The sequence below is a fragment of the Rana temporaria genome, chromosome 5 (assembly GCF_905171775.1).
Source record: "Rana temporaria chromosome 5, aRanTem1.1, whole genome shotgun sequence".
Taxonomy (NCBI): Eukaryota; Metazoa; Chordata; class Amphibia; order Anura; family Ranidae; genus Rana; species Rana temporaria.
The window spans coordinates 300,239,567-300,252,146 of NC_053493.1; the positions used below are offsets into that span (position 1 = coordinate 300,239,567).

General features: G+C 39.8%; 1 protein-coding gene across 1 annotated transcript in view; it reads left to right on the top strand.

The window, feature by feature from the left end:
* COLEC12 (collectin subfamily member 12) overlaps window positions 1-12,580 on the top strand; it is a 183,490-nt gene that overhangs the window by 45,563 nt on the left and 125,347 nt on the right. The window contains exon 2 of the mRNA XM_040354040.1: window positions 8,595-8,645. Within this exon, the coding sequence (XP_040209974.1) occupies window positions 8,595-8,645 (51 nt within the window). The remainder of the gene's footprint in view (window positions 1-8,594; window positions 8,646-12,580) is intronic.

Below are 12,580 nucleotides of genomic sequence, written 5' to 3' on the forward strand. Positions count from 1 at the left end.
CTGGGCGTAGGTTACGTTCATGCCGTACGCAGTGATCCGGCGCAGTTTAGGCAGTTGTTCCGACGTGGTTGTGAGCAGGCGCAGGGGGATGCGTCCACGTCACGCGCATGCGCAGTTCATGATACGTATCTGTCTGACGCTCGGCCCATCATTTGCATGGGGTCACGCTTCATTTGCATGGGTCACGCCCACTTCCACCTACGCCGGCGTATGCCTTCGAATCCCACGCCACGCTGGCGCAGCGTTGGGAGCACTGGCTTGCTGAATGCATTGCTTGCCTCTCTGCGCTGCGTTGGTGTAGCGTACGTTGGTTACTCTACGGCGGCGTAATGTGCGCCTTGCTCTCTGTGAATCTGGGTCTTAGTCTTTAAGGTCAGCAGACTTTGCCTATGGTCTCCGCTTCTGATATAAGGGGAGCCTCTGATGGGGACTCTGATGTAATAAAGGACTCTGATGGGTACCCTAATGTAAAAAGGACTCTGATGGGGAACCTGATGTAAGGAGGGACTCTGATGGGGAACCTGATGTAGGGGGGACCCTGATGGGGAACCTGACGTAAGGGTGACTGTGATGGGAACCCTGATATAAGGGGGAACTCTGATGACAAGACAAACTTCGATAGGGACCCTAATGTAAGGGGGACTCCGCTGGGGATTTTTTTTCAGCCCACATATATTTAACAAAAATATATGATGTAGCCCCTGTATTGAAAAGTGTAGAGACTTCTGCTTTATACCAATGAAATCATATTTGCTAAGGATCAAATTGTCATCAGAATACTTGGTGTAGCAACTGTGTTTCAATTATGTTTCAAAAGATTGTTATATGAACACTACAATTGGATTATCAGACTGCTGTGTAAAATAAATAAGCCTGCCAAAGAAAATTTCTGTTTTTCTAATCATGGAGTCAGGTTTTGATTCAGTTTAGAAGCAGTGAATAGCTGGATGAAAATAATCATATATTTAGCAAAAACGTAGGTGAATTGCAATGTCAAATCATAAGAAAAACAGATATCTACAAGCGTAAACTGCACCTAGACATATGATATCAGTCAGGTGTGAGCTCATCAGATAATTGTTTTTTTAAATTAAGATGCATATTCGTATAATTCAATTCTGCTTGCTTATACTGTACACTACCCAGTTACCCCAGCCTCGTGTGAAGGGAAGAACAAAAATCAACGAGTAAGGCCTCTTTCACATGGTCGGACCGTTCAGGTCCGCCTGTCAGTTTTGTCGGCGGACCTGAACGGCCGCTCCATGCAATCCTATGGAGCGTTGGATGTCAACGGAGACATGTCCGCTGACATCCGACCCGATCCGCCAAAATTAGACGTAAGGCGACACGTCCCCATCTTTCCATGGCGGATCGGATCGGGTGAGATCTGATGAAAACGGACATGCCCCTTGTGCGGCCACTGTTTAGCGCAAAAAAACATACAGAAGTTAGAACATAAAATGATGAAATAACTCAAGCACAATAAAGCTACAATATTATGTTAACATGTTATTGTTCTTTTTTTATGATCCGTGGTATGGCAGTTTATTGGTTGGCATAGCGGCTTTGCAACCCTGAGGCTATATTCCCATCAAAGATCACTGTCTGCATGGAATCTGCTTATCCAATGTTTGCATCTTCTCCCACACTCCAAAATAGTGTAATAAGTTAACTGGCCTTTACAGAATTTTAATTCTAAATAGTATGTGTTTCTGGAAACTGTACAGGGATCGGGGCTGATCTGTAGAGTTCAGTGCTCTCTGATGAATATCTTTACAATATATTAACAATTCAAATAAATGATCATTGTTATTCCTCAAATCTGCATGCATGAAATATCCAGTCAGTCACTGTGACTGATAATGTGGATTTCAAAAAACAATGTTAGGTGATACAGTAGTCCAAACTGGCTTGATGGACAGAGGCTCATACATGTGGTCACATGGCTGCCTTCTCTGTACTATGACCTGTACTTACCATAAGAAACACAAAACAGTCCATATGTTAATTTCATAATATTTTACTTTCTTATTATAAAAGTGTTTCTAAAGCCATAACTTTTTAGCTTTTGGATAGAGTACGGAGGGGGTAGAACCTCTGTCAGGTTTTATTGATGCCTGTATTCCCAATGAGAGATTACCACACTTTATTTGTTATAGTGACTACGGTCATCAGGACTGAAAATAAAGAAAACTCCTAAATTGAGATTTCACTCAACTCGCTATCAATTAACAAAAATAAAAATAAAATGTTCCAATACTGACATTCTGGTAACAACAGTGTTAGGCCTCGTACACACGACCGAGTTTCTCGGCAAAAACCAGCAAGAACCTTGCTGGGAGATATTTTTTTGCAGAGGAAATCGGTCTTGTGTACATTTTCGTTGAGGAAACTGTCGAGAACCTCGTCGAGCCAAAAAGAGAGCAAGTTCTCTATTTCCTCGACGGGAGTCTGATTTGGCTCGTCGAGATCCTCGACAGGCTGGTTTTCGACGAGAAACTAGAACGTCTGTATGTTAAGAAACCCGCGCTTGCTCAGATTAAAGTATGAGACGGGAGTAAAAGTAACATTTGTAATGGAGATAACACATTTTTAAAGCTGTAACAGACTGAAAAGTGCAAATTGTCTCTTACCAAACTTTTATTTAACACGCAAACACATCAAATTAGCAAAAGCAGCCACAAGAGTTTAGCCAGTGGAATCGAACTTCCCCTGCCGTTGTATGTGTTGTATGTCACCGCGTTTGAGAACGAGGAGATTTTGGCTTGACTGTGTGTACGCAAAGCAAGCTTGTCGAGTTCCTCGACAAGCCTAACAAGGAACTCGACGAGGAACTCGATGTGTTTCGCCCGTCGAGTTTCTCGGTTGTGTGTACGAGGCCTAAGAGGAAATTACCCTTATTTTGGAGAGCTTTTCTTATTACTTCCCGTCGTGTCTATGGGAATGTATTCTTCACAATGGGACACAGATGGCAAACTAATGACAGGAGTTTTTCAAAATTGCAGTTATTCGTTTTCACGTGATCATAGGCAAGCCATTTTCAGTATGTAATTGGGTCTAATGTACATGGAGGTGAGTTATGAGAGATTTCACCTCCCTGATAGCAAGAGATTGAGCTGCAAGCTTAAAAATGACTTGCTAAGCTATTGCTAGACTTGTTTTTTGCACAACTTCAACAAGTCTCCATTGCATGACTGCAGATCAACTTTCTTTGCAAACATTCTGCAAGTCTGCTGCAAGTTCTGGTTCAGGTTCAGTTATGTTGTGCAATAGTCATCCCACCACAGGGGTCACTGTGGCTGAATTTTCATGCTGTAGACTTGCAAAGCTCTTGCTGTAGGCTCACCACTGCAACTTTGCTCTTGCTACAGACTTGCAATGAAAAATTTCTACAAATTGGAAAAGTATCAACTGTGCTTCAAGTGCTCTGCAAGTATACAACTTGCCAGTGAAAATGTGCAGCAAGTTAACAAGACTTAAGCCCCATACACACTATCAGTTTTCCTGCAGGTTTTTCTCTTCAGGTTTACCAAAAACATCTAATATGAGGTCAAACCTTAAGAGTTTCAATTTGTATGCAATCAGGCAGGCCCTTGCACTACATGGTTATGGTAAACTCGAAGAGAAAAACCTGCAGGAAAACTGATAGTGTGTATGGGGGTCATGACCTCACGCAAAGTCCCAACTCCCCTTTCCCCCTTATTCAATACTGAATGTATATAATGGCAAGGGCTGCTGGGGTGTGAATGAGGTTCTATTGTTGCTGGCTGCTGGGGGATCTATTGTCATTAGAGGAGGGGAATCCATTGTTGTAGGTGGTCTTTTGTTGCTGAAGGGGTCTATTGCTGTTGGTGGATGATCTATTGCTGCTGGGGGAGTCATATGTTTCTGGGGGGGGGGGGAATCAGTTGTTCCTTGGATGGACCTACTGTTAAGGGAGGGGTCAATTGTTTTCAGCTGCTGGAGGGTCAATTGAAGTTGGTTGTTAAGAGATTTATTGTTGCTGACAGGGGTCTATTGTTACTGTGGTGGATCTTGTTGTGGCGAATTATATTTTGCTGGCTTCAAAGGATCTATTATATTGCTTTTCTCACTGTCGTTAACAAGTTCCATACAACTTACTACCACAAAATGATACTTAGTTCTCTAAAATGGGTGGTACGGGGAGGTCAGTAGGGGGTGAAACCAAGGGACGTTGCTAGGAGGTGGACGGGGCCGAGGACAAGGGTTGACTCAGAAAGGGGGAGTACCTGTACTTATGCTGTACTTATGCTCAGAAAAAAAATGCCCTGTCGATTACAGTTGTCTTTGAACAGGAAATGAGGGGAAACCTCCATAGTGGGGACACAGACAGGACAACAAATCTCACAGAGATGCTATCCATAAATCAAGTCAAAGTCAAGTCAAATCCATAACTCAAGTCAAAATATCACTTTCCTCCTCTTCTCGCAGTAATTACCAGTGCTATGGGCTCTTTTCCTCTTTTAGGGACCTCTTGTAGCATGCCTGGTTATAGAGGCACCCCTGCCTGTGCACTCATGTCTGGTCCCTCTCCAAGCTGTGTGCGCCATAGCCATGCCCCCCCCCCCCCAAGAGTTTGACCGGTAGCAGCAGAAAGTGAGGGGTACAGAGGTGGAAACATGAGATGAAGAGGTGACATGGAGTCATGTAAATGCTTTAGAGGTGGTGGAGGGGGGAACTGTAATGGCGCCATTTTAACCCTAATGCAGAGAATGAGTGGGAAACAAAAATTCAATTTTTGTACTGTTTAAAAAAAATGTTTTTAGCTGGAGCGTTACTTTATTTTATTTTTTTAGGCATGCAGACTTGTTGTATGGAATATATTATTTATCTTTGCCCCCCTGAAAAGAGACATGAACCTTTTTTAAAAAGTAAAATCATTACCTCATAATGGATATTGGCTGTCATTGCAGGACTGGTATAACAGTGACATAATTTGTGTATGTCTTTCTTCATGAATCCCTTTATTAGCACTTCATTACATAATTATTATTGTCAACTAGCACATTCTCCATTTTTGAGAGGTATCGGATAAAGTCGTTCCATTTTTTGTCTGCACGCCATTGCTGTGTCTACTTTCACCAACTTCTTAACAACTGTGCCTCCAAAATCTCTGACTCAGCTACCGACATTGGCCCACTGGTACAGGACATTCTTCTAGTCAAAGCTGAAAAAGTGGAGGAGATGAAGTGATAATAAGAAACCAGTACCACAATTTGCTCTATTACATCAATAAGTTCTTCCCTTTTCCATTATCATCAAAATTGTTTTGCAAAGAAAAGAAAGTTCCTTTCTGCCTGCAACAGACTGATGACATCATTAGCAAGCAGCAGACTCAATGGTGCTCTCAGGCAGAGCTTGAGAGACTTTGCCTAGGCATATTTACTTGGCTTTAAAGTGGATGTAATCCCGATTCATGAAATTTGAGCTGGGCACATATACCTGCAGTGTTTTGTTATCTCTCTTCAAAGAGCTATGTCCCATAGCTCTCTCCTAAACTGTTCCTCTATTATCAGCCTGACAAATTCTCTGACACATCAGATAAAAGCAGTCTGATATTTCTGTCAGGGGAGATTGCTATAAATAGATTAGCAGGGAGCTGGCTCTATTACAAAACACCTCTGAGAGTCTCTGCCTATGAGGAGAGGGGGTGTGTGCCTTTTGCTCCAATCAGCAATTTTAGCTATCTTGGCTGTATGCCCAGACATCACACTCTGTTAAACAGGAAGAAAAAAAATTCTAAAACGATCTGAACTTTCTAAACAGTATATAAATGTCAGCAGATATACATGTAAAACCTATGTAGGGAGATTTGATTCACCCCTGTGTATTATCTGAGGCTGTCCACTTCCCTATGTGTATGGAGGATTTACATCCACTTGAACCTAAAGTGTAATTCCAGCCTAAGGCCCCGTACACACGACCGAGTTTCTCGGCAGAATTCAGCCAGAAACTCGATCGGAGCTGGATTCTGCCGAGAAACTCGGTTGCGTGTACACTTTTCAGCGAGGAAGCCGACGAGGAACTTGTCGAGCCAAATAGAGAACATGTTCTCTATTTCCTCGTTGTTCAATGAGTAAAGTCGGCCCGCCGAGATCCTCGGCGGCTTCACACAGAACTCGACGAGGAACTCGATGTGTTTGGCACGTCGAGTTCCTCGGACGTGTGTACGGGGCCTTACCCTAACTCCTTACATCTATAGTTACCAACCTGTGTAGGAAACATGTATATACTTACCCATTTGCAGCCCCCTCCAGTCCAGTCTTCCTTGTGTGTGCCAGCAGCGTTAAAGGGGAGAGGAGAGAGTGCTCCAACAATGGCTAGTAAAGCCTGAAGCAGTGATGTCACCCATAGGCTTCAATAGCCCATTTGTTGCATTTTCTCCTCTTCCTTGAAGCAGCACTGGCTGACACAGGGGAGCAAGTCACGTGACAGGACCTGAGCGGTTGGAAAATAGATAAGTATATACATCTTTCTTAACAGAAATGTTTTATTTTTTAACTTTGGTAATTGTGCCTGTATGCAAATTAAAATAATATATTCTTACTAGCCCATGGAGTCCAGCATTGTCCTCTTCCAGCCCAAAGATCTTCTTTAAAGCTTTGCTCACTCGCCATCATCTTGGATAGATATCCCGCACATATACAAACCTGCCACATGACTTTGCCAGTCTATGGGACCTAACAGTGCGATTTTGCACACAAAAAGACATGCCGCAGGTCTCTACCAGGTCCTACAGACCTGAAGCCTGTTCCAATTGTGTAAGAAGGAAAGGGGAAAGAGTCATAAGAGAGGAAGTGCTTTTCATGGGTAAAGTGCATTTGTTTTACTGGATCTACACCACTTGCGTTGCATTTATTATTCTTGATTTGACACTCCTTGCTTTCTTGTGTTTTTTCTCACATCAGGAGCCAAAATATTTTGGTTTTTAAAACTTATCATTTTAACTCATGATTTTAGTTTAAAAAGACACTATACAATGCAAAGCAGTGCAATGGTCAATACAATGGGTTATTTTGATAGTAAATATTGAAATGTGAACTTAAAGCTACATTAACCTCCCTGGCGGTATGATTCTGTCTGGAATTACGTACCAAAAGCGGTACAATTATTTTGCAAGGAAATTTGGCGTTTTATACTGTAGGCCTGTAATTTTTAGAAATAACTCACTTAAATCTGACCAAGCAAGAGTCTTGTAGGCATCCCAGGTATGATTTTTTTTTTAAAACAAAATTATAAATTATAATATATTAAATAATTATAAATAATTATAACAAATAATAATATAATTATAATAAAAATTATTCAATAATGTAATCAACTCAAAATCACTGAAATTTGCTCAGTTGCAGAATTGTCGCTGTCATTATTTTTTATTTTTTATGACGAATTTCCCCACAAATCGCTATCGCACATTTCTGCAAGTGATTATAATTTATTATCGCTGTTTTCTAGCTGATCTAAAACCATTTTTGACATAAAGGGACACTTTTGGACAATCTACAGTTTTTAGGCAGAAATTACATTTTTTATTTTATAAAACTACATGCAGGGCACTGGGCAGACCACTAGGGACAAGGGGTGTGTGTATTTTTTACATACAGTACTGTAATCTATAAGATTACAGTATACTGTATGTAAAGTGTTTGTTTACTTTTTTGAATTTGGCGCCGTTCTCCGCTCCCGTGCATCGTAACGTCGCAGGGAACGGAGATCGGCGGCACATGGGGACACTGTAAATCGAGCGAGGAGGTCCCGCTCGCTCACACAGCGGGGTGGCATCGCTGGATCCAGGGACAAGGTGAGTAACTTGCCTGTGGATCCAGCGAAAGGTAAGCCGCGCCGCTGCACACTCTGCACGTCCACCCCGAGCGTGACTCGGGGATACCGATCCTAACATTGGAAACCAACCCCGAGTCACGCTCGGGTTTACCGCTAAGGGGGTTAACAGTCCTGTTGGGTGTGTTTCCAAAATATTAATAGACAAGCCGAAACACTTGAAAAAAAAAAAGCTATCTATTGTGCAGGACACAAGGCCTAAACCCTAGACACTTAGGGTTGATTTTTTAAAGGCAACTAGGCTAGTATTTTTTTAGGGGAAGTTGCACTTTACAAGCAGAATTGCCCCAAAGCTTAGTGAATGAGCTGAGGTTGATTTCCATCATTCAATCGAAAATGTATTTTTTTTTCTTGCACATAATTGTGTATTGTTTTCAAAGTAAAACTTCACCACATTTACTAAGCTATCGGGCGAATCCCTTTGCAAAGTGCAACTGCCCTTGCAAAGTGAACAGGCTATTTTTCTTTAGTAAATCATCCTCTTATTCACGTGGTCTTTGATGCTGGGGGGAGGAACATAAGTCTGATTTACTGTTCCTCCTTTGCTACAAAGATCATATTACCAAATATCTAGTTTTTTTTACTCATGCGACTGACAATGGGAGAACACTGTATTTGCACTTTATCCAGGAAAAGTAAATAACTATGAGTTACTGTAGCATTATAAATATATTTATTATTTATCAATGTTTGAGTAGTTGGATACCACATTAAAGATTTTTTTCTTCTTCCAGACGACTTTGCAGAAGAAGAGGAGGTGCAGTCCTTTGGATATAAGAGATTTGGTAGGTCAAGTATTTCAATACTCACCAAGCTAAGATGTTTCAACTAAATTAAAATACTTGAAATGATAACAAATCTAGCTAAACATGGGATGCATTATATTCTTTCGAATCAAGAGCATATTCAGCACCGTGTCATAGTACTGGTATATGACTAAGCTTGTCATACTTCCAGAGTTCAAGACTTAAAGTGGATGTAAACTTTTTTTTTTTTAATGTCACAATGTAGAGTATAATGCCGCGTACACACCATCACTTTCTGCGATGGAAAAAAACGTCATTTTCAAAAACATCAATTTAATTGACCGTGTGTGGGCAAAAACGTCGTTTTATGTCTTCTAAAAAACGACAGAAAAAAATTGAAGCATGCTTCAATTTTATGTGTCGTTTTTCAAAAGTGCACTTTTTACCTCACAGAAATTGACCGTGTGTAGCAAAAAACGTCGTTTTCTAAGACGTTTTTTCATCTACGCATGCCCAGAAGCTAGCTTCAATGGTAAAACGTGGTGGAACGTAACCTGACTTTGCAAGATCATTGTGAGAAAACGATGGTGTGTATGCAACTTCGTCTTTGAAAATTGAAGTTTCAAAAACGTCATTTTTTACTTCACAGAAAGTGTCGTTTTTTTTCATCACATAAAGTGATGGTGTGTACGGGGCATTAGATTTCCTATCATCTGTGCTTAGTCTTGCCACTGAGTAATCCTCTTTTATTGTTCAGTGAAAATAACCAGACTTCCAGATAAAAACCTGTCCAAATAAAAAGTCTTTTCCTCTCTCCTTGCTTTGAGTGACAGGTTATTTACATATCTAGCTTGGACATGTTTATCATATGTTATGTTTATCATAATATGAGGTGATCCACAGTATAAAAAAGTGAGAAATCCACCGCCCTCCCACATAACACATCCTGGTAATATACAATGAACTGTGGATCACCTCATATTATGATAAACATAACATAACATATGATAAACATGTCCAAGCTAGATATGTAAATAACCTGTCACTCAAAGCAAGGAGAGAGGAAAGGACTTTTTATTTAGACAGGTTTTTATCTGGAAGTCTGTTAATTTCCACTGAACAATAAAAGAGGATTGCTCAGAGCTGGATTAACTCTGTGTGGCAAGACTGGGCACAGATGATAGGAAATCCTATACTCTACATTGTGACATCAAAAAAAAAAAACATTGGGTTTACATCCACTTTAAGAATTGTTTGCATATATATATATATATATATATATATATATATATATATATATATATATATATATATATATATATATATATATATATATATATACTGTATATATATATATAATGTTGAACATATTCATATTTCTTCTATAATTTGTTTATGTTCTGTACTAACACTGAAACTTTTATTTTCGTTTTATTCATATATATATATATATATATATATATATATATATATATATATATATAAACATTGCATTTCCACATTGTATATTTACTATTTACAGCCAGCAAGTTGCGCACTATGCTAGTCAAAGTTTCTTTCTAACAGTAATTCTAAAACTAGACGAGAATAGGGGAACCCCCTTGGTTGGGACTTTAAAGGCAACACTCTACACATCAATAAATAGACAAAATATTTATTATGAATGTATAAAATCACTTGATCATTCAAACATGAAATGATCATTAAAAAGACATATCACAAACAAACAATATCCATATGTAGTGTGCTCAAAAGTCCATTGGAAAATGCGCTTCTAGTCAAGAAAGGTCCTCTGTGTGTAATATTTCCCACTCTGCAGTGCTCTGAGCAATGGAAATATTACATACAGAGGACCCTTCTTGACTAGAAGCGCATTTTTCAATTTACTTTTGAGCACAATGATTTGAGAAATGGGCATCCGCCAGGCACTACCACTGACAGTGCCTTATCTCTTATACTAGAAACACTCTATGTATAAGACAAATTTATGACTGCATATACTCTTGATGAAGGTGCTTGAACCAGAAATGCGTTGGTTATCAGAGATATTACTATAATACCGGAGAGTATTTTCTATATCATGTCATACTAACTATGTAATTTGTCATGTTCTCTTTGTCTTGTTTTTGTGTATGTATTTGTTTGTGATATGTCTTTTTAATGATCGTTTTATTTGAATGATCAAGTGATTGTATACATTCATAATAAATATTTTGTCTATTTACTGATGTGTGGCGTGTTGCCTATAAAGTCCCAACCAAGGGGGTTCCTTTTTTCTTTCATATACATCGGTATGTGGCGACAACTCACTGATCTGACATGGTGAAATCCTTCTTTTTCTAAAACTAGAGCAGAGGGACACACCTCCTTCCTTGTGCTAGACAGCAACCAGGGTTATGTGGCCAAGCTTTTCGACAAACGTGATCCCAGCAATGGATTTGCCGCAAGATCCCTTTCATAGGTGGCAGGAGAGGTGCCCACCCCCTCCCTTCCTGGCTGCTTATGAGCTTACCTGGAGCTGTCGGTAAGCCTGAAACCAATCCAATTGGGCTGGTGGATAGGCAGGAATTCAAGTGAGGGCAAGATAGTCCCCACTTGGCTATATGCCCTTGGAGGACCAGAGCCACCTACGATGTCACTACCGGTTCTCGGGCTTAAATAGATACTCTTGTTTTTTTTTTTTTCAAGTCAAAGTGTCATTTATTTATTTATTTTTGCCTTTAAGGGTAAATGAGAGATCAGGGATCGTTTTAACCCTCAGATCTCTCAATGAAGTGGACCTGTCATGCTTATTTTGATTACAAGGAATGATTACATTTCTTGTAATAGGAATAAAATTGATAAAAAATAAATAAAAATAAATGGACAGTGTGGAAAAAAAAAAAAAGTTAAATAAATAAGAAATAATACAGATAATAAATAAGCGTGCAACCAAAACAAATGATTACGTGAAATTGACTAACTCAATTTGTATGTGCATATACAGTGCAAATAAATAAATATATATATATATGCAAAAAATTATTAAAAACAGTGAACAAATTGTTACCAAAGTAACTAAATATGTTTGTGCATATCGATGCACAAAAAAAACAGTGAAAATACTCTACCAAAGTAACTGAGTGTGTAACTGTGTAAAAAATATATATATATATATATATATATAGAAATAAAGCCCCAAACGTGAAATGAGGAAATTATTAACAGTAGGAAACTTCTAGGGATAAATCCAATAATCGTTGTAATATTCAATGGAGTATATAGAAGAGGCCTGGATCCTATTCTCAGCCAAAAGATTGTGATAATACTGCCGCTTACCAGACTGGAAGGATCTCGGTTTAAGGAGATCTGTAGAGCGTATGCATCAGCCTGCCGGCTCAGTAACAGACCACTTAAATCAGGGAGGGATTCTTCCGACTTGCTCGATGAGGGAAAACACATTCAACTGTTCTTCAGACCGGATCACACAGGAGAAGCAGGCAGAATCCACTCCGCTTTACCAGGCACTGGATCTGAGAATGGTAACTCAGCAGGAAAAAAGCAATAGAGTCATAGGGTGTGGACTCAGCTGTTTTGCAACATTAAGTCTCATACGCTTGATGGTCACAGCGGACCTGGATCAATGCACAAAGGATCTTCCCGAATGGTGGTAGATGTTCCAATCACTCAGGTGGGATGGATGACAAAGGTCACAGGAACTGGACAGATGGGCCTTCCAATGCAGGATGCAGATAGAAAAACTCCAACGAGCTTATAATCTATATTTGCAATCCGGCTTCCGGCCCAGCTTGGGCATTTCCAAGCTGGGCCGCAATGTCTCTTTTTTAAATAAGAAATAATACCCAAGTCATGTTCGCATGTGTAAACGGTGTTCAAACCACACATGTGAGGTATTGCCGCGATCGTTAGAGTGACAGCAATAATTTTAGTGCAGAACTTCTTCTGTAACTTTAAACAGGTAATCTGTAAAAATG